At 29.9% G+C, this 21,036-nt stretch overlaps 2 protein-coding genes across 5 annotated transcripts; one reads left to right on the top strand and one right to left on the bottom strand.

Moving 5' to 3' along the window:
* LOC109349228 (zinc finger MYND domain-containing protein 15) lies at nucleotides 6,660-10,858 on the bottom strand. Of its 2 annotated transcripts, XR_002107932.1 has the most exons (12): nucleotides 10,646-10,858; nucleotides 10,445-10,558; nucleotides 9,824-9,942; nucleotides 9,574-9,620; nucleotides 9,374-9,474; nucleotides 8,884-8,971; nucleotides 7,782-7,890; nucleotides 7,512-7,683; nucleotides 7,314-7,385; nucleotides 7,060-7,173; nucleotides 6,786-6,961; nucleotides 6,660-6,734 (listed from the first exon to the last, which is right to left on the bottom strand). XR_002107932.1 is itself a non-coding variant. In XM_019589954.1 (11 exons), exons 1-11 carry the CDS (start codon nucleotides 10,745-10,747, stop codon nucleotides 6,869-6,871), a joined length of 1,131 nt encoding a protein of 376 aa, XP_019445499.1. In that variant the 5' UTR covers nucleotides 10,748-10,858; the 3' UTR covers nucleotides 6,665-6,868. The 2 variants fall into 2 exon arrangements, 1 of the variants encoding a protein (XP_019445499.1); XM_019589954.1 differs by having other exon boundaries at nucleotides 6,665-6,961.
* On the top strand, nucleotides 18,587-20,141 carry LOC109349231 (two-component response regulator ARR5-like). Of its 3 annotated transcripts, XM_019589963.1 has the most exons (6): nucleotides 18,587-19,061; nucleotides 19,142-19,230; nucleotides 19,325-19,405; nucleotides 19,508-19,578; nucleotides 19,717-19,820; nucleotides 19,866-20,141. In XM_019589963.1, the coding sequence occupies exons 1-6, from the start codon at nucleotides 18,965-18,967 to the stop codon at nucleotides 20,063-20,065; spliced, it is 642 nt and encodes a 213-aa protein (XP_019445508.1). In that variant the 5' UTR covers nucleotides 18,587-18,964; the 3' UTR covers nucleotides 20,066-20,141. The 3 variants fall into 3 exon arrangements, with proteins under 3 accessions (XP_019445508.1, XP_019445506.1, XP_019445507.1); XM_019589961.1 differs by having other exon boundaries at nucleotides 19,717-20,140; XM_019589962.1 differs by having other exon boundaries at nucleotides 18,591-19,061; nucleotides 19,328-19,405; nucleotides 19,717-20,139.

A 21,036-nucleotide genomic window follows, 5' to 3' on the forward strand; every position in this document is an offset into this window, starting at 1 on the left:
AGGAATTATGAACTCCTTTCCCATTTGATACGTCTACGTTTTGCCTGATTTTGTTCATTTTCATGGGATTATTATAACGATAATAATAATTTAATCGAAAGCTCCCACGTGTTCTCTGTCCTTGTTATTACTTAGAGGCGATGGCTTTGTTGACTTTGATATTTCTTGTGTTAGATTAGATTAGATGCTTCTATTTCTTTTATTCTTTAAACTTTAATTGAAAAGTTGTAATAAATTATTTTTATAGATTGAGAAATATGGTAATATTTTTATTTATTAATTAATGAATGTAAAAATAATTAGTTCACCAACAAGAATGAAAAATAATTAAAGTTTTGACGTGCCTCAATTTTTGTTTAAATATTAGATATTTGACAATTTAAAGTCACTATTATATTTTTGCATTCAAAATATAAAAAATGCCATACAAACTTTTGAATTGCATTTATGTTTTAAATTTGAAATCTAGGCTTAGAGTTGAGTGGCATATTGTCTTTCAATTCTATGTGTACCATTGCTAATTTCATAGGTTAACTTAAAACCTAAAGTGTTTTATTATTTTATTCAGTTAATGGAAAAAATATTTTTATTGGGTAGAAAATAATTTGAAGGTTTGAATTATTTTATTTATTTAAAATGAGTCAAGTAGATCTTAATGTTCAATATTTCCTCTCATCTTAAAAATGGTAAAGAATGATCAAGATTTCATCTTCTTTAATGCTTAAGGATTCTATAGATTTGTAATAAGGTTTGAATTGTTATTTATTTATTAATTGTTAGTCAATTTTAAGAAAGTGAAGTGTATCTTTTGATTCGACACCATATCAAATATAATATTTTATTATTAGTATTTATTTAATTTATAAGAATATAATATTTATTAATATTATTTTAAATTGAAACTAAATAGTTAATTATTATTTATGGAATTTATATATAATATTAATTATTTTAAAAATAAAAACATAAAAATTAATGAATTAGTTAATCAAGAAATATATATTTATTATTATAAAAACGAAATTAATTAATTATAATTGAATTGTTGAAAATAAAGAAATCAAAGGTAATTTAAAAAATTATAAATAAAAAGAATTCCTGGAATAACTTCTGCCACTTTTTGGGAGTGACACGTGATGGCAGCTGTCTAGTAGTCTGAGAACACGTGGGATGATCGTCTAGCAGCTAAGGAACAAGTATAACATGTTACGTTCTAGGAGTGGCACATGATAATTGCTCGATGTCTTCTTGGTGGTTGGGTAACAAGTACGACTGAAAAATCAGATGACATATGTCATTTTATGAATACGGCGACATTTTTACAATTAGTAAACAACCACAAAATATAAGATATGAAATTCATTTTAATGTTTCCTATATTTCTCTTTTTTTGGGTCTTATGACTAAGAATGTCAAATTATATAAGCACTAACTCAAAAAGTTTAATAAACACCTCTTCCATCTTTATTTATAATTCAAAAAAATGTTTGTTGTATTTATTTTAATAATTTTAAGAGATAAACTCAAATAAATAAATAAATAAAATTAATCCTACTAACTTTAATTTTCTAAATAAACTTATTAATTAAAAAAAGGTGTAACCAAACACCGTTCATCTATTGAGTTTTTATTAAAAAATAAAGATTCCCTCCTTTCATGAATTTGAAAACGACATGTCTATTATATTTATTAAATAATAATAAAAATTATTTGTTTCTATTTATATTTAAAAAGTTAATCTTATATATTTTGGAACGAACAAAATTAGTTGTTGAAGATTTCAGAAAATGATAAAATCAATGTGCCCATTATTTATCTCTCCCCTAGATGAAAGAATAATTAAGAGAAGAGGGAATAAGCGTGTGGCACGGGTTGGGTATGGGAATTATAGTAAATTAACTAGTGCAATCAAAATTTGACAACAACAACTTATTTTTATTTTCACTTATTTTATTCTTTTATCAACACTCATATCTCAAAAGAACATTCCACAAACCAAACGGTCAGCAAAAATTGTCTTTGATAGGTTATAAATAATAAATTTTCCGGAGCTTTTATATGTCTGTAACTTTGATCGGATCCACCTCTTAGACCATGGGCAACGATGAAGAATGTGATGCACCACAGTAAGAAAATGCCTTTTGGGTTCTTAAGATGGTCAAGGCAAAACAATGCACCGTTTTCAACATTTAAAAAATATCGAAATAAAGAGAGATAACAAGTGTGTAAAATATATATAAGAGTAGGTGAATTAAAATATTGTTTGAGTTTCAAACGTAAAAAATAAAAGAATAGGTTTAAATATTAACTACATTATGATATAAAAAATATTGTTTCCTACTGGTGTCAAATTTATAAGAGTGCATGTCTCATCCTTTGATTCATATAAACGGAAGTGTTCAACAATTTCAATATTGTTTTCTTCACGATTTTTACTTGAAGCAATAATCATGTATAATTCTCTTCATTAATGAAGAGACAAATATGAAATATTTAATTTCACACAAGTTTTCTATAGTAAAAATATTATTACATTATATATAAATGATAAAAATAACTTACCATATTAGTGTTTCTTTTATTTTTTGTAATACTTATCTATTGTCAATGGAAAAGACCTTACTCAATCATATTAGCATCATGTCTGACGCTTTACATCAGAATGTTCAACAACAAGACATTTAGGTGGCGCATGGTCAAACTAACAACAGTGTAAGATTTATTTGTTAGGTAAACAATATATCAACTTAGACTTTACAATTTTAAATGGTGGTCATCTTAGTTCTTAACTTAAAGAAATTATCATTTTAGTTTTGAAATTATAAACTTAGATGGTGTTAAATGGTTACAGAAAATAATATTATTTTTCTTCCTCATATACATGAATTGGCTCTATAAGATTTAGAAGATAGAACATTTCCCTTTTAGCTGACCATTTATGTTCTAGAAGATAATTTTCTATCTTTCAAATGAAAATAAAATGATGAAAAAAGTACAAATAAACTTTCATGGCAGAAGCTTTCTGACCAACCACTTTCTTCCCAAATGTTGACCCGTTGTAGTACAGATGGTATCTTTGGCTCAATGCGTAGGTGAGCAGCTACAAAATTGAGAAATTATGACATGGTGGATAGCTAATAGTCTCAAACATAACTTAATTATTGATTTGAAATAAACCTATTTAATTTTAAGATATTATTGTATTATCAATTATGGAGATTTTTAGAGGTGAGCATGGACTGAGTTGGACGAGTTAAGACTTGTCCTTATCCGATCCTAAATATTAGTTAGGTCATTTTTTAAACTCGGACCCGGTCCTAGACCCGGAGCTAACCGGATCCTAAATAATGATCGAGTCAGTCTTTAAACCTGGCACATGATAATTGCTCGATGTCTTCTTGGTGGTTGGGTAACAAGTACGACTGAAAAATCAGATGACATATGTCATTTTATGAATACGGCGACATTTTTACAATTAGTAAACAACCACAAAATATAAGATATGAAATTCATTTTAATGTTTCCTATATTTCTCTTTTTTTGGGTCTTATGACTAAGAATGTCAAATTATATAAGCACTAACTCAAAAAGTTTAATAAACACCTCTTCCATCTTTATTTATAATTCAAAAAAATGTTTGTTGTATTTATTTTAATAATTTTAAGAGATAAACTCAAATAAATAAATAAATAAAATTAATCCTACTAACTTTAATTTTCTAAATAAACTTATTAATTAAAAAAAGGTGTAACCAAACACCGTTCATCTATTGAGTTTTTATTAAAAAATAAAGATTCCCTCCTTTCATGAATTTGAAAACGACATGTCTATTATATTTATTAAATAATAATAAAAATTATTTGTTTCTATTTATATTTAAAAAGTTAATCTTATATATTTTGGAACGAACAAAATTAGTTGTTGAAGATTTCAGAAAATGATAAAATCAATGTGCCCATTATTTATCTCTCCCCTAGATGAAAGAATAATTAAGAGAAGAGGGAATAAGCGTGTGGCACGGGTTGGGTATGGGAATTATAGTAAATTAACTAGTGCAATCAAAATTTGACAACAACAACTTATTTTTATTTTCACTTATTTTATTCTTTTATCAACACTCATATCTCAAAAGAACATTCCACAAACCAAACGGTCAGCAAAAATTGTCTTTGATAGGTTATAAATAATAAATTTTCCGGAGCTTTTATATGTCTGTAACTTTGATCGGATCCACCTCTTAGACCATGGGCAACGATGAAGAATGTGATGCACCACAGTAAGAAAATGCCTTTTGGGTTCTTAAGATGGTCAAGGCAAAACAATGCACCGTTTTCAACATTTAAAAAATATCGAAATAAAGAGAGATAACAAGTGTGTAAAATATATATAAGAGTAGGTGAATTAAAATATTGTTTGAGTTTCAAACGTAAAAAATAAAAGAATAGGTTTAAATATTAACTACATTATGATATAAAAAATATTGTTTCCTACTGGTGTCAAATTTATAAGAGTGCATGTCTCATCCTTTGATTCATATAAACGGAAGTGTTCAACAATTTCAATATTGTTTTCTTCACGATTTTTACTTGAAGCAATAATCATGTATAATTCTCTTCATTAATGAAGAGACAAATATGAAATATTTAATTTCACACAAGTTTTCTATAGTAAAAATATTATTACATTATATATAAATGATAAAAATAACTTACCATATTAGTGTTTCTTTTATTTTTTGTAATACTTATCTATTGTCAATGGAAAAGACCTTACTCAATCATATTAGCATCATGTCTGACGCTTTACATCAGAATGTTCAACAACAAGACATTTAGGTGGCGCATGGTCAAACTAACAACAGTGTAAGATTTATTTGTTAGGTAAACAATATATCAACTTAGACTTTACAATTTTAAATGGTGGTCATCTTAGTTCTTAACTTAAAGAAATTATCATTTTAGTTTTGAAATTATAAACTTAGATGGTGTTAAATGGTTACAGAAAATAATATTATTTTTCTTCCTCATATACATGAATTGGCTCTATAAGATTTAGAAGATAGAACATTTCCCTTTTAGCTGACCATTTATGTTCTAGAAGATAATTTTCTATCTTTCAAATGAAAATAAAATGATGAAAAAAGTACAAATAAACTTTCATGGCAGAAGCTTTCTGACCAACCACTTTCTTCCCAAATGTTGACCCGTTGTAGTACAGATGGTATCTTTGGCTCAATGCGTAGGTGAGCAGCTACAAAATTGAGAAATTATGACATGGTGGATAGCTAATAGTCTCAAACATAACTTAATTATTGATTTGAAATAAACCTATTTAATTTTAAGATATTATTGTATTATCAATTATGGAGATTTTTAGAGGTGAGCATGGACTGAGTTGGACGAGTTAAGACTTGTCCTTATCCGATCCTAAATATTAGTTAGGTCATTTTTTAAACTCGGACCCGGTCCTAGACCCGGAGCTAACCGGATCCTAAATAATGATCGAGTCAGTCTTTAAACCTGACCCGACCCTAGACCCGATTAAATATAATGCATACTTATTTTAGATAAAGATTTCTCAATATTATTTATTATTATGACTATGTAGTTTGATATATAAAATGTTATATGTATATATATTATTAATCATGTATATTATGTAAAAATTAAAGAATAAATGATATTTTCGATCAAAAGGATATCATTATTCTATACACTTGTGACTAGAAACACATACAAACATGATGAGCGAGTGACCATGAGACGGGACGGATTATGCTTGATCCCTACCCAACCTAAATATTGACCAGGTCTATTTTTTGAACCGAATCCGGCCCTAGACCCGATTAAACTCAACCCTATTCGGACCCGATCATGATCGGGCTGTGCCGAATGAGTGGGTAGGGCCGAGTCATGCTCAACCCTAAAGATTTTATTGGATTATTAATCCAGAGCCCTATAATAATTTCTAGAAAAATTGTGTGCTTAGGTTTTCTTATTTGGCGGACATTAGAAGGTTAACATTATATACCATAATAACGAAGAAAAATCATCTATTCCAACTCCCATTCAGAGAACCAAGATTCCAAAGTCATCATAATATAGTAATGACCTTCGTTGCCGTGTTTCTGCTTCCTTATACTTTGAGATAGCGTAATATATTAGGATCAAGGACAGAAAATAGGTAATTATCCTCCTACAATTTGATTTGATGTTTACACACCAAACCCACCAATATAAATAAATTCTTATATGCAATGCAGAAGCTAACTTAGAAAAAGAAAAAAATATTCGGGTCTATAACATGCTTAAAGCTGAAGATCCCAAACAAAATAAAAACAACAGAAAAGACAATAAGAATGAGCGGGGTGAACGAGGTGCGTGTGTTGAAGGAGTTTATTAAGAAGGGAGAGTTTGATTTTTAAAAATATATTTTAGGAGTTTACACATCACTAAGTTTTACCAATTATTATAGTGAGAAAATATAAGATAACACCGTAATATTGGTCCAAATATCTGTCAAGTACTATATCAAGAGGGAGAGAAAAAAGGATAACTTGATACTTGAAATCAAATTCAAATTTACCATCTAAGACTCTGTCATCAACATAGTAGTATTATTAGTCTATGATCTATCAACCAAACTACTATCCCAAGCTTAAGAATTATTATGGCGCAAGTGAAATGTTTTGAATGATCAAAGCAGGTGCAGCATGTGTTGCAAGTAGCCCCACACTCTGATAAAATCAAGTGTTTGCTTTTGACACAATTACAGTCGTTTCTAACCCCAAAACATGTCAACCATTTTTACATGGTTACTGTTATTATCAGTGAACAATAGTCGCTCAAGCAATTCAGATCATTACTATTTACATGCCGAAAAGAAAACAATTTGAGTAACAGGGAAGTAAAAGCACACTGTCTTCCACAGCCAAAGGCTGCCTGAAAGGATTTATCTGGACCTACATAGTAATGCAAAGGATCGTCAAAAGACGATGTAAATGATAAAAGAAATCACATTTCTCAAGACAACGCAGCGAAGAACAAATACGAAGCTTACAGGCATTCTAAGAGAGCGTCCAGTTATTGTCTTAATGCAACTTGCTGCAAGATGACAGGCTTCTTCGCAGTAATCGGTAAAAACAGCTGGGAGATTAATCTTTTCAATTAACTCCTGAAATTTTCATCAAGCAAAACAAGGAAAGCATGCTGCAAATCACTCTCCCTCTCTTAATGTTTTAAATTTAAAAAAGGCAGTATAAAAATTAAAATTAATGCCTAAACATAGGGATAAGCACAAGGTGGTAGACGTACAATACTTGGTAACCAACTTGAATAGGCAGCAATGCCACCATTTGGAGCAATCACGAGATGAGGGGAGGAATCCTGTAAGTGGAACATCATTTAAGAGAATTGTTGAGAATCAGACAGACAGAACTAATTCAAGGGAAAACAAGTACTTTTCAACATTGAATCTGTATATTGATTATTTTTTATGATGCAGTAAGATACCTTAACAATATCTCTATACCGGTCATGATAGAATCCTCGCCAAAGTTTCAAAGTCAGTGCCGAAGTGATACTGGTTTGTGTTCCTAAGTTCACATTTTCACTCGCTAGTTTGCATGCACACTCATCTTTGTTGCAACAAGCATACTTAGAAATCCTGATCTTCTCACCATCCCTGTTTTCTGGGACGCAGCAAAGGCAAATATTTTAGACCAAGTCATGAGCAGTATCAGATGATAGAAAATTCATTCACTCATGACCAATGCATCAGACCTTTGTGGAGGAATTGCAGGTCCAACAAGTTCTATATGAATATGTACACCAGGGAAGAGTGCCAATAACTCTCCAAAGATAGCAAGTTGTAGCAGCTCCTTCTCTGGCCCTTCCGCATAAAATTTCATGAAGTCCAAGTTAGATGCCACCCAAGACATCATAATTTTTTTTTGAAAATGCAAATTTGAGGCCTTCTTAAACATAGCATTATAAAAATAAACAATTAATTTATGATTAATAAAGTGTAATGAGTCATGTCAGATAAAGAGAGGTGGGGTGGGGAGAATAAAGATAGTTCTAACTTTCAACAAAGCATATCAAAATGGGTCCTTATCCATTGAAAGTACAATAAAATCAACTCAAGCCAAAAATGGAAGCTTCAAGGCAAGGCCCTCGATCAACTCTTTAATCTTTCTAGCTTGAACAATTCTCTTAGAGCCCATTTGGTGGCCACTGGCCAGGATAGGATATGAGAAGGATAAACCCCTGTCTTGTCCAATGTTTGATGCACACCAGACAATGGTGGCATTGATGTGTCAGTGACAGTGGTGGTAGTGCGGTGGCGGTGGAAGTGATGTTCATGTATGAGGGTATGAAGGGAAAAAATTGCAATATCTTATCATGTTCATTTCTAACCCAACTTCCCCATGTGATAGAAAATGTACTAGGTACATAGGATAGGATAAGCCAACAAGACAGAACTATCCTATCCTGCTAGTTCATCAAACTCGAGATTGCAGTAAGATATGGCAAACTATCATATCCTGTCCACCAAATGAGCCCTTGAAGTAAACAACCACTTTTTTATGTGTTATACTAAAGCAATACAAAGACTAAGTTGAATCAGAAACTCCACGGCAGCATCTTTTTCTCCGAGCAGCTTGTTTGGAAGTTTTCATATTCATATGTATATATATACAGAATGATTAAAATACTTTAGGGACTAGTTACACAATTCATACCCAGTGAAGAATAAAAAGAGAACTAATAAAGATAGACACCATATTTATAGACATAAAAAGAGAACTAATAAAGATAGACATCATATATCAAAATAAACATTTAAAAAAAAATTGGAGAGAAATTGTAGGTGATGACTTACCAAGGTAATGTATGTACAACTTATCACTCACTTCAGGATTCAAGGTTGTGATTCCAAGAAGTTGAGCAGCATGAAATATTGTAAGTGGCTGAAACAAAGAAGAACATGCAATTGAACCAATCAAAAAAAATCAGAAAATGAACTGATACACCATGTGTATTTTGTAAGTTCTGTCAGGCAAAAGATTTAGAGGTAGTTTCTTTTCTAACAAAGCTTTCAATGGGAAAATAAATTTATTCCTCAAGTTCCAACTCACAGTATGCAAGGTGAAAATAGTGTTTTATTTTGGCAAACTGAGGACAAAAACTTAAGCCCAGGGCTCCTCGTAGTTTAACCACACATGAACTAAAAGAAATTACCGCTCAGTGCTCATATTGGGATACAAACAAAATGGGACACCATATTTAATGTTCATAAAAACTGTAGAAATGAGAACAAAGATACAGAACTAAGTTGAAGCTAATTGCAATAACTAATTACACAACCATACCCAATGTAGAAGCAAAGCAACAGGTGAGTGTAGCGGAATGCACCTCCACTTATAGTAGTCTCTCCAACTATGCAACTGCTCTGACAGCAGAGATTCAGGCCCTGACCAATTTATATGCTGAATTTCAATGTGATTTTAATAAAGAGAAGGAATGGGGGTTAAAGAAGAACAACAACAAAAAGCTTGGAGCATAAAGCTACCGCAACATGGACATAAAATACTTGGGAGATCCCAACCATTGTTTAACCTGCAAAGAATAAATTTCAAAAGCTGAGTACTGTTCTAAAGTATAAACTAATAAAATACCAGATAACATTTTATTTTGTAATAATCACTCTAGATGTATGCCTTAACCACTGGCTTATTCTTTATTAGAAACTGGAACTCATCACTCGTAGAATCATGTTTGATTAAGATAAATTTGCAAATGTGAAGGAAATATGAGGAAACCTTGAACACTCAAATGAATCATATGATGTCCAACAAGAGCATTCATTCATCCACATTCCTACTTGATGAAGGCCCCTCTTGCTCAAAAAAGAACACCTACTCTCCTGCTTTACACAAACCTGTTGGAATTGCATTAGCATCAATAAAGGACCCAATTTATATAAGCATTTCTAACATCTACGTGTTTGGTTGGTTAGAGTTTTCCTAAAAAGAAGCTTGAGAAAATACTGAAATTCAGCTTTTATAAGAAGCTATGTTTTTCAACTTCTGAAGAAAAAAACTCCAACAATAGGGTACAGAATGTTAAAAAAAAACTATCTATAATTGTACTCAATAGAGAAACAGCTTTTGATTTACATAAAACTTATTCAACTGAGATCACTTCTTTCAAAAAATTAAACAAACCCCAGCGTTAAACTTAAAATAGTGGTTGCAGTTATGTTTACCAGTTACCACAATTCCACACAAATGCGGCAGTAATTGTGGTCAGTTGGTCACTGTAGAAAATCATATCAAAACCATGATATTGCGGCCGCAATTTAAAACAATGCACAGCTGCGACTACTTTTTAAGTGATCAAACAGAGTAGTATTAACTAACTACAAAGCAAAAAATCATGACCTGAAGTGTGGCTTCGCGAGAGAAAGTGAAAGGAAAATCATTGAGGAGGTGAACACTCTCCATCTGCTGTTCCAACCTATCACACTCATGCTTATGCTGACTCCAGTGTGCAATCTACACTCAAATTGCGAAGCAATAAGATTGTAAACCAAGGAATCAAAAATTGAAAGGAAGAGTTAATATGAGAGAGAGGAAAATGACCTGGTGTGAGAGAGAACAATAGGAGACGGCGCCGCAGCGAGCGCACGGTCTTGTGGCGAGGCCGGTACACCGTGTTCCGCTACCCTTCGCCGCGCACTCCATACCTTTCTCTTCTCCGCTCTTTCTTCTCTCTCTCTGTCAAGTGCACGCTACCATGTACAGGTGGCCCAGCCCAGAGCATGCTTCATTGGCCCACCAAGGCCCGTTCACTTCTATTACTTACATGCAGATTTTTGTGATTACAAATTTGAAAATCGGATTCCTTATTTGATCCCATCTTCATTCATTGTCGTGACAAATGTATTATTTTTTTTACTAAACCAAAAGTATATATACTTCACCATAGTTGAAAATTCTATTCAAGTTGAGATTATCTTAGATTAGGGATGGCAACGGGCACGGGCGGGCACGGGTAGTAGCTACCCGCTACCCGTTTTGAAATAGGGGAGCAATACCCGTACCCGCCCATACCCGTACGGGTACCCGCTGCGGGTTGTTTGCGGGTATTTCTGTGTACCCGCAGGTAAAACGGGTACCCGCGGGTTTTCGATATTTTCATTGAATTTCTAATTTCCTATTTCTATTATGTTTTAAATGAGATGAAATTTAATTATTTTTGTGTATTTTGAATGAATAGTTGGCAAAAATGCTAAATCTAATGAAATTTTCTGTTTTGGTGGTTTGCAATTCTCATTTACTTAACAAAAAACATATATTTTCCTTTGTAAGACATGTGTGTTTTTACACATTAAATAATATTTGTAGTGTATTTCAACACCAAATTAAAAAGATGTAAACAAAGTAAAAGGAAAAGATGTAAACAAAGTAAAAGGAAAATATGTACATAGTGTAATGAAAGTTATGATAGTATATTTTTTATTTTAATTAAAAATAATATAGTAATCATATACATAACGGGTACCCGCGGTATGGGTATCATAATACCCATACCCACCCGTATGTACTACGGGTATTTTTAAATACCTGTTTTTAAAACCCGCGGGTACCCATTTGTGACACGTACCCGTGCCCGTACGGGTTTTACCCGCGGGTACGGGTTTTTTTGCCATCCTATCTTAGATGGTAAAGTTCTCTTTTACTATATTTGCAAAGAATCCAGTCGAGAACCCTAATCAAATTAAGACAAGTTTCCACACTTTGATTAATGTACTTGTCAATGATAACAAATGCAATATTTAGAATTCAATCATGTTTTTTATTAGTTTCAATCTAATTATATTCTAAGTTTTTATTATAAAAAAGATAATTCGCGTTGACAAAAATTGAGAAAAAAATATTTATGCAATCAATTTTCCAAATCAAAATAAGTGAGTTTATTGCAATGATTGAATCCAAATCAAAAGGTGGTAGCGCTATGCTCCATTGAATTTAAAGAGTAGCAAATTTCTTTCGACCAAATTCTCATACTGATGAGTATACAACTAACTTCATAATATATGCGGATTGGTTAAGAAAAATTGGAATGTTCATCTTCATCATATTTATAGAGAATAGAATATGAGGCTGGATTACATATCTAAATTTAATATGGGATATAAGGAGAACTTGAAAATTTGGGACTCTCCACCCACTGGAGTTCTGCAGGAGGACTTGAAAATCTGGGACTGTCCACCCACTGGAGCTCTGCATATTCTGCAGATGAACCTTTCTCACTTACTCTCTTTGTTTTTTAATTTCCAATGTAGCTTCGAGCCCACCCAATAAAATAATTGCACTTAGTTATAAAATGTCTTTCCAAATTGATCGACAATTATTAGTATATTAGTTGTTAGAATGTTAGTATTTTGTTGTGGGTAAGACTTCACCTTCAACCTCTTAGACCCTACTATCAAACCACCTTATAAGCAATTCTATATTTCGACTCATTGTAAAACTTTTAAAATTGGTCACCATTTCGTTTTGCTCTTGCAATGTACATTAATCTAGATCATTAAGTATAATGAATGGTTGAGATTATTACAAAGCATTTCGAATTGATTCAACCATTCCATTTTGAAATGTCAATTAGGAGGCCCATTTATATTCCCACTCTTAGTAAATAATAGTTATTTTCATAATATTATAGCGTATCCTTGAATTCCACCCGTAGTTTCTCCTATCCCTGTGGTGTTTGAAAAGATGAAGGATGTTACGAACTTTCTTTTTATGTTTTCTTATTCTGCTTGACTTTCCAAAAAAATGCTCTCATTGTCTGTTTGGTAAAGTGAGATACAAATTTCCTATCATATTGCAGTAGTACAAGGAAATAAAAAAGATGCCCCAAATCACACTGAATATTGTAAAAAAGATAGATGCCAAATCTTAAGAGATCAAATAAAATATTCAACTAATCTGAAGAGATCAAACAAAATGCTATGTTATTATACAACATAAGAGTTCATGATTCTAATGAATATTTGAACCTCGAATTATTGATCTGATCTAAACCAAACAGTGTGTCTAATTGGTCAGGTATAATATGCATTCAATGTGGTAAGTTCACATTAACACACACGTTAATGTCACTGAAAACAGTTTTTTTGTCGTAATTGATATACTCCTCTTTGCATCATGATAATAATACAATTTGAATACAACACACCAATTTGTCCATATTTTAAGTCACATTTTTTAAAGTTTAGTTGTCCCTAAACACAAGTCATTCTATAACATCGAATTAACATTAAATAATATATATCTCTCTATGATTATATTTTATATTTGTTACCTCCCTGTATTTTTCACTAAGTCTTTCATTTCCCCACAATGATTGGAGGGGTAATTTTGAACGTGTGAATATAATTTTAATAAATTTGAGAGTTACAATTGTTTTTACCTAATTTTCTTAGTATGTACAAAATAGTTATAAATGTTTTATATATGGGAATGAGAGTGTAAGAAATTTCATCATTTAATTTAAATGATAAAGTGGTTTGATGGTGAAAAAGTATGACATAAGGAATGAAGTATAGGAGGTTGTAAGTTTGAGTTTCACTTTCACCATTAACAAAAAAAATTATAAACTGATTTGAATAAGATCCACCATAGAAAGAGGATAGAGTGAATTTCAAATTTAATTACCTATAATGAAAATACTTATAAAAATGATAAACATGCTAAAAATTTAAAAGTGAATTTGATGAGTCCAAGTCACCTGCATGTTATTTTTCTTGATTTGGATAAAACTTCAAAAATCTTTTACTTCCAAAAAGTGATGATGGACAAGCCTTGCAGTAAGTTATCAAGTGACTGTGCTGAAGATTCATACTACACGAAATGCCATTTGGCTACAGACATATAGGGCACACAATCATGTATGATTTCTTAAGATTGTAATAGTGATTTGACTATTATTTAAAATATGAGGAATATGGTGTATCTTATAAACAATTGTATATCATCTTAATAAATCTTTTACAAATTCTCGTATATATTAGAAAGTGACATATACTACAAAATAATACTTAATTTATTAATGATTTAGTAATGATATATGATATTTTTTTAAATGTAATATGATTTGTAGGATGATTTAGTAGAATAATATAACATTACTCTATAATAAAGATGACATGTCCCAAAAAGATTATGTCACTATGTCTTAAATCAGTCAAATTCTAATAAATAATATAAAATATTAGTTTATATGTTTTTTTTAATTAAATGTCATTTTTAATTGGATGGTGAAACAAAAATTAAAAAACACAAAAATTGAATGATTTTATTGGTTTATATAAAAAAACAATTATGACACTTATAAAGAAATAAATGAAGTAACGTACAATTATACACCCTAAAACTTCAAGACCGGTAATAACTAATAAAATAGATTATTTAAACGAGACATAGAAATAGAAAGAAGATAAGTATATTAACAGTAAAGTCATAATTACAAAATCAGTTATTAATAATTCCTTAAACTTTTAAATAAATAAAAAAATAGGGAACAAAAACTATAACTAAATGAAAGATGAATTTTTTTATTAGGGTCCATTATTTCTTCAAAGAAAACAAATAGAAAATAAAGATAGAATCATAATCTATTGTCTAAATTTGATGGTGGATTTTGCTGAATGGGGCCATTATTCATGGAAGGGAGTTTGGCTTTGAGTAAACAGTAGAGAGACAGCTGATAAATGAGGCCAGTGGGAGCAGTGAGATTGAGTAGTGGAATATCAGGTCTTTACTGTTTGTTTGCCTTGGAATTGAATGGTGGATTCGTAGCAGTCCTTTTGATCCGACTACGAGATATGAGTATTGTCTAGTAAAATCAATCTTGGGAAGCCAACCCCAAAAATATATCCTCAATTTCAATTTAAACACGTGTAATTACTATTTTATAAAGGAAATCAAAATCTATTCTTCAATAATTCATATCACTTATACTTCTATTGTAACAAAAGATTAGACTATTTAGTATTAGAAACAATCTCATCAATTAATGATTTAGTTTTTGAGTGTCTTCACGGCTTTATCTTATCTTTAAGTAAGAGATTAATCATTTTTTGGAGTGCATAATTATTTTTATTATTTTTGGTATATTTGAGATATGGCAAAATCTTACACTATTAAATAAACACATGATACATTACAATTTAATACTTTTTAAATGGAAAATGATTATGTATTATAAGATATTTGAGGATTAAATGCTTTAAAAAAATCAGGGATAAAATATAAATTTAAAATATACAACATACATCATTGATTTATATTATTTTTATTTAAGAATAAAACATAATTAACCTATAAACAGTTAATAAGTTGTTAACAGGATAAAAATATGTACAGTATATAAGTATTAAATCAAAAGTCAAAAGTTATATTGTTGACGGTACAATACAAAATCCCAATGAAATCTGGCCACCTAAATGTATTAATAGCATCAGAATATCTTCAAATCCATTACACGATTATCACCGGTTTAGGAAGCCGTCTCGGAATTTGACGGTGCAGTTTAGCATTGACCTTTGGTTCCTATGCCCAATCACTATTGCCACACCATTCACAACTTCCGAAGAGTGACCAAAATCTATGAATCACGATGTTATAGGACTTTTTGTACTAACAACATGATATATATTTTGATTTGGTAAAAAATTAATCTATTTTATGGTTTGTGAGTACTCATCCAAATAAGTATTATTCTTAAACATTGAACTCTCAATCTTGGGAATACAATAAAGTCTTATACTATTGAATTAATGTCTTATACAATAAAATGACATAAATGCCTTCAATTTAATATATAATCATGTAGATATATAATTTTTAAACTACATAACTAAATAATTTATTTTTAATAATATTAATTAATATTTTTTAAGTAACATATAATCTAAGTTCAATAACAATATTTGTTTATAAAATTCAAATAAAATCATTAACATTTTACATACATTTTTTCCACAATAGTGTGTCTAGAAGAAAATATAACTAATATTCGACAATCACTTTTATATTTTTAATTATCTCACTTCTACATATTTGTGTTTTGTCTTTCTATTTTATTTATTATTTGTTATTTTGTTGATAATTTTAAGTAATGATATTTTTTTTCTTTTCACTTTATATTTTAGCATACATAATTACTATTTATTTGTGAACTCAAAAACAACAAAAATAAAATTAAGTTAACTAATTTCACATAAAAATGAATATAAACAAAGAAATTTACTACATTATATTTATTTTCACCTAAATTATTGTTTTTTCAATTCATGATGAAAGGCAAATTTAGAATTTTTGGTGGTTTTCCTTCATTCCTTTATTCTCTTCCCAACTTAGGGACGAAAAGTTTTTTGTTGGATCCATGCATATTTTTTCCTTCCTCCCTATTTAATTTTGGAACCAAAGGGTAGAAAATGAAAATTTTCACCACTTTTCTTTCTTCTTGTTTTCTATACAACCAAACTATATTTTAACAATTATATTATTACTGCAGAAATTCATCATTCTATCATCGGTTTTAATTATATTTATCGTGTTATAAAATATTCAACCGTTGTGATGACTAAGATATTAAAAGTCATATATGTGGCAATATTTATTCTCTAATAATATATTAAAAGTAAGCTAATTTTTCATTAAAAAACACAACGTGAGGAATAATTTTGTGTGAAGTTATTTATGATGTTTTTAATATGTAAAAAGTTTTCCCCAATAAATATCCTTTAGCTCTTGATTTTTTAGGAGACTTTTTTTATGTTCAAAGTTTTCTATGGACCAAGAAGGTGTTTCTCCAAATAATATAAGATATTACTATGAAAAACTAAATGTCAAATGTTTTATTATTGTGAGTTAAACTCTTTAGGATGGACAATTACCACAAACAAAAGAGATCAATTTCTTACCTAGATGATAATAGTTATAAAGATGGCAACGGGGTGAAACATGTATAGGTAGTGCATTTCTTTACCCATAACCATAATATTTGTAGGTACCATCCAAGTAACGGGTATGCACAAGTACCCAACGAGTTTTAAGTTTAAATATATATTTTGTAATAATTAATATATAAATTAATTAATATATAAAATAAATTATATAAATAATAAAATTTATGTATATGTTAAATATATCATTATATTTTGATCACCATAATTTATTATAAAATAGATAATATATAATTATAAAATAATAAAAAATTATGATATATAAAATACTTAATTAAAAAATACATTTATAAATATGATGGTACCTGTTGGGCGGGTACCATTATACTTATTCCCACTCACAAGCTATTTTTGTGACCACATATTGTAAATATTTTAGTGTGTATTCACAAGGTGAGTAATTTTTCCATCTCATAGGAATACCATTAATTATATCAATTTTATTTTATGGAAATGGGAGGGAAGAAATGACATGTCTCATGGGGTTTGAACTTAAATATCCATCCTTTAGGTTCAACAATATTATCAAACGCACATTAAAAATTACTTATGATTTGGTGTAATTATATATGATTATCCTTAAACCATTTCTTACCAGCATTTTAGAGATGACAAAATTATTCACACTCTGTATAAATACAAGAAAAATAAATTCATCAAAATTCATTCATTAGAACTAATATATTTAAATATATATAATTCAATCAATAATTTTAGTAACGAATGAATTTAGCATATGCATTTTATTCAATGAATATCCATTACACATATGCATTTGTATAAATAATTCAATCCATCATAAAAAAAGATTCAGAAAAAATGTTTTTTGTTTTTCAATTTCATTTATTATTTTAAATCTCAGTTTATTGTAAAAGCTTCTTGATTTTATTTTTTATTAAATTCAGATAAATTATGTTACATGTGTTAATATTAAAAGTTTCTTCTTAAATAAATAGCTTATATAAACATCTATTAAAGACTTTATACGAATTTCAAAAAATCATATTTTTTTATTAGTGTTTCTTAAAAAAAAAAGGCTCCTTTTCAAAAAAAATATTTTCATAAACGTTTCTAAAAAAAGTAGTCTTAATTTTTTAATAAAATAATGATTTTATTTAAATGTGTTCTGTTTTCAATTAAAAAATCAAATGAATTAGATAAAAATCTATTCAATCCCTTCAAATGAATTCGTGGACTTCATTTGTTAATTTTGAATGAATAATTTAAATTGATTTATATAAATTGATGTAAGACTTTTGATCTATGTATTAGATTCTAAATCCACCAATTTATACCTATAGTTTTTTTTCCAATTGAATTGTTTATAAAATAAATAAATGAAGAGAAACTCACTTTTAAATCATTTAGTGAATTGAAATCGCTACACTTAATAGTGAATGTAATGTAAAGAAATACATTACATCTATAGAAACCATCTTCCGATGTGTTCTAGGAGTATAAAATTATTTGGGGAATTGGGGTATAAAGCATAATCACGCATTAAAGTTATATGGATACATAAATTAATAAATTGGTGCAGGTGTAAATATGCATATAATATTATCCTAATTTTATCTGCATGTTTTGGTGTGTTATTTATTAGGGATCATAAAGTCATCGAGATAACACAGAAGAGGAATTCATAATCTGAGCGGCATCAGAAACATCATCTTCCAAAAGAGAGAAGATATTCAGATTTGATTTTCCAAAACAGAGCTTTTATTCTTATGATGATAGAGAAAGAAAGTGAGTGTTCAGTGTTGCATATATAATGACAGATGTATAGAACAACATAACATGTTACATACATTTTACATTGCACACTGTATTTAAGATTTGGTTCCATTCACGTTAAGGAAGCCCCTCTTTCTCTTTATCCTTTACCACCCTCTCCTTTTCTTCTATTTCTCTTGTTTTCTCTCCCATGGAAGGATCCAAAGATGTTCATGTTTTGGCCGTCGATGATAGCTTCGTTGATCGTAAGGTCATTGAACGCTTGCTCAAAATCTCATCTTGTAAAGGTGAGTAACTGCTTTCACAAAAATAAAATTATGGGGTTCTCATTTCTAGGTGTATTTATTTTTGGATTTTTTCTTTGCAGTTACTGCTGTTGATAGTGGAACCAGAGCATTACAATTTCTGGGGCTAGATGAGCAGAGAAGAACCTCTGATTCTGATGAAGGCTTTGTTGTATGTTTCAAAAGGAATTTCATTTCCCTAACAGAAAATTATCTGAAGGAGAGAAATTAATTTATGCTTTTGTTTTGGTTTTTGTTTTCCTTTGCAGGGTTTGAAAGTGGATCTAATTATCACAGACTACTGCATGCCAGGAATGACTGGTTATGAGTTGCTAAAGAAAATCAAGGTAAAAAAATGAGAAACTAAAATCCTTTATACGAGATAATGTTAAGTAGCATTTATGTTTGAGAGTGAAACTTTATAATAAAAATGTTATAATTTGAAGTAGGAATCATCCACTTTCAGAGAAATTCCTGTGGTGATTATGTCTTCTGAAAACATTTTGCCGCGCATAGACAGGTATGATCATTATTGCTAATTATAATCTTCACATTTTGGACGCGAAATTAATGAACATGCATTAAAAATGTATACAAGTTGATAATTTCTTATGAACCTTGATATGGAAATATTAGAATATTTTTGAAAAAAATGTAGATGCTTGGAGGAAGGTGCAGAGGATTTCATAGTGAAGCCAGTGAAGTTATCGGACGTTAAACGGTTGAAGGGATACATGAACAACAACAGGGATGGTAAGGTGGGAATAAGCCAAGACTACAGTGGCGATGGTGACAAAAGCGATGTGAGAATCAACAAGAGAAAGGTCTCGAACATCGCTCATGTGTCATCATCGTCACCGTTCATTTTGTCGTCATTGTCACTATCATCTATTTTGTCATCATCGTCACCACCATCTATTTTGTTCATGACGGTCATATATTTTGTCGTCATCATCACCATCATGGCTCACCTCTCCTTCACCATCATCTTCACCCGTAACTATTGATCCTCCAATTAGATGGCTTAAAATTAATCACCATCTGCATTCTCCTGCAGTATCTTCATTTTCTTTTTTGTTTATTTTAGATTTTAATTATTTTTCTCTTTTGGGTTCAAACTGCGACTACCCGTTGTTTGTAACGGTTTTTGTTGCATTATTATCCCGTTCTTATCTTATGTCAGCTTTCATTTGTTTCTTTGTAAGAAGGTGAGTTAAAGTTATGAATTTGAATTTAATGTAATATCAAAAACATTATCTTAAAGAAGATGGGTTAAAGTTGCAACTACATTTAATTAAAACTAATATTTATGTATTGTCTTTATGAAGACAAAAATAAAATAAAATGGGGTTACTCCTACAAGGCTACAATGAGTCTCTGTACAATGATCAAGACAATAGGTTTAGAAGGAAGAGCATCTTTTAATTTATTATTAGCCCAAGATTTATTAAGTTTTTGTCAATGAATAGAAACATTAATACAAAATTGGTTCCCAAAAAGAAAAGATCATATTGAAGCAAGGAAGAACTGTAATACTAAATTACCTACGATGCTTGTGCCCTTAAGAAATTGTGGAATCCCATAATAGAACTCTGCAAAATTTCTTCGTGTTTATTTTCTCATTGAGATCCATATGATATAATTTTTGGGTCACCATAGATAAATATTATTTTAATAACCAAACTGTGACAATTTTTATTTGTTGTCTGAATTAGTTTGTTGATAAGCACAATGGAAAAAAGGTATAGATAAAGATAAATTAATTTATTGTAACAAGTATAGAATATACATTTGACAATATCATAAATAATATATTATTACAAAAAAACAGTGGGGAGGAGTGGCTGCTCCCACATGCTAGTTGAGTTCAAGAGAAGGCGATGAGTGAATAATGAATAATTGGGGGTCTGGAAATGACGTGAAACAGATGGAATATAAGTTTTGCAAGATCTTGTCTGCTATAAACAATAAAAAAGTA

The sequence above is a fragment of the Lupinus angustifolius genome, chromosome LG06, assembly GCF_001865875.1.
Source record: "Lupinus angustifolius cultivar Tanjil chromosome LG06, LupAngTanjil_v1.0, whole genome shotgun sequence".
In the NCBI taxonomy this organism is placed as follows: domain Eukaryota; kingdom Viridiplantae; phylum Streptophyta; class Magnoliopsida; order Fabales; family Fabaceae; genus Lupinus; species Lupinus angustifolius.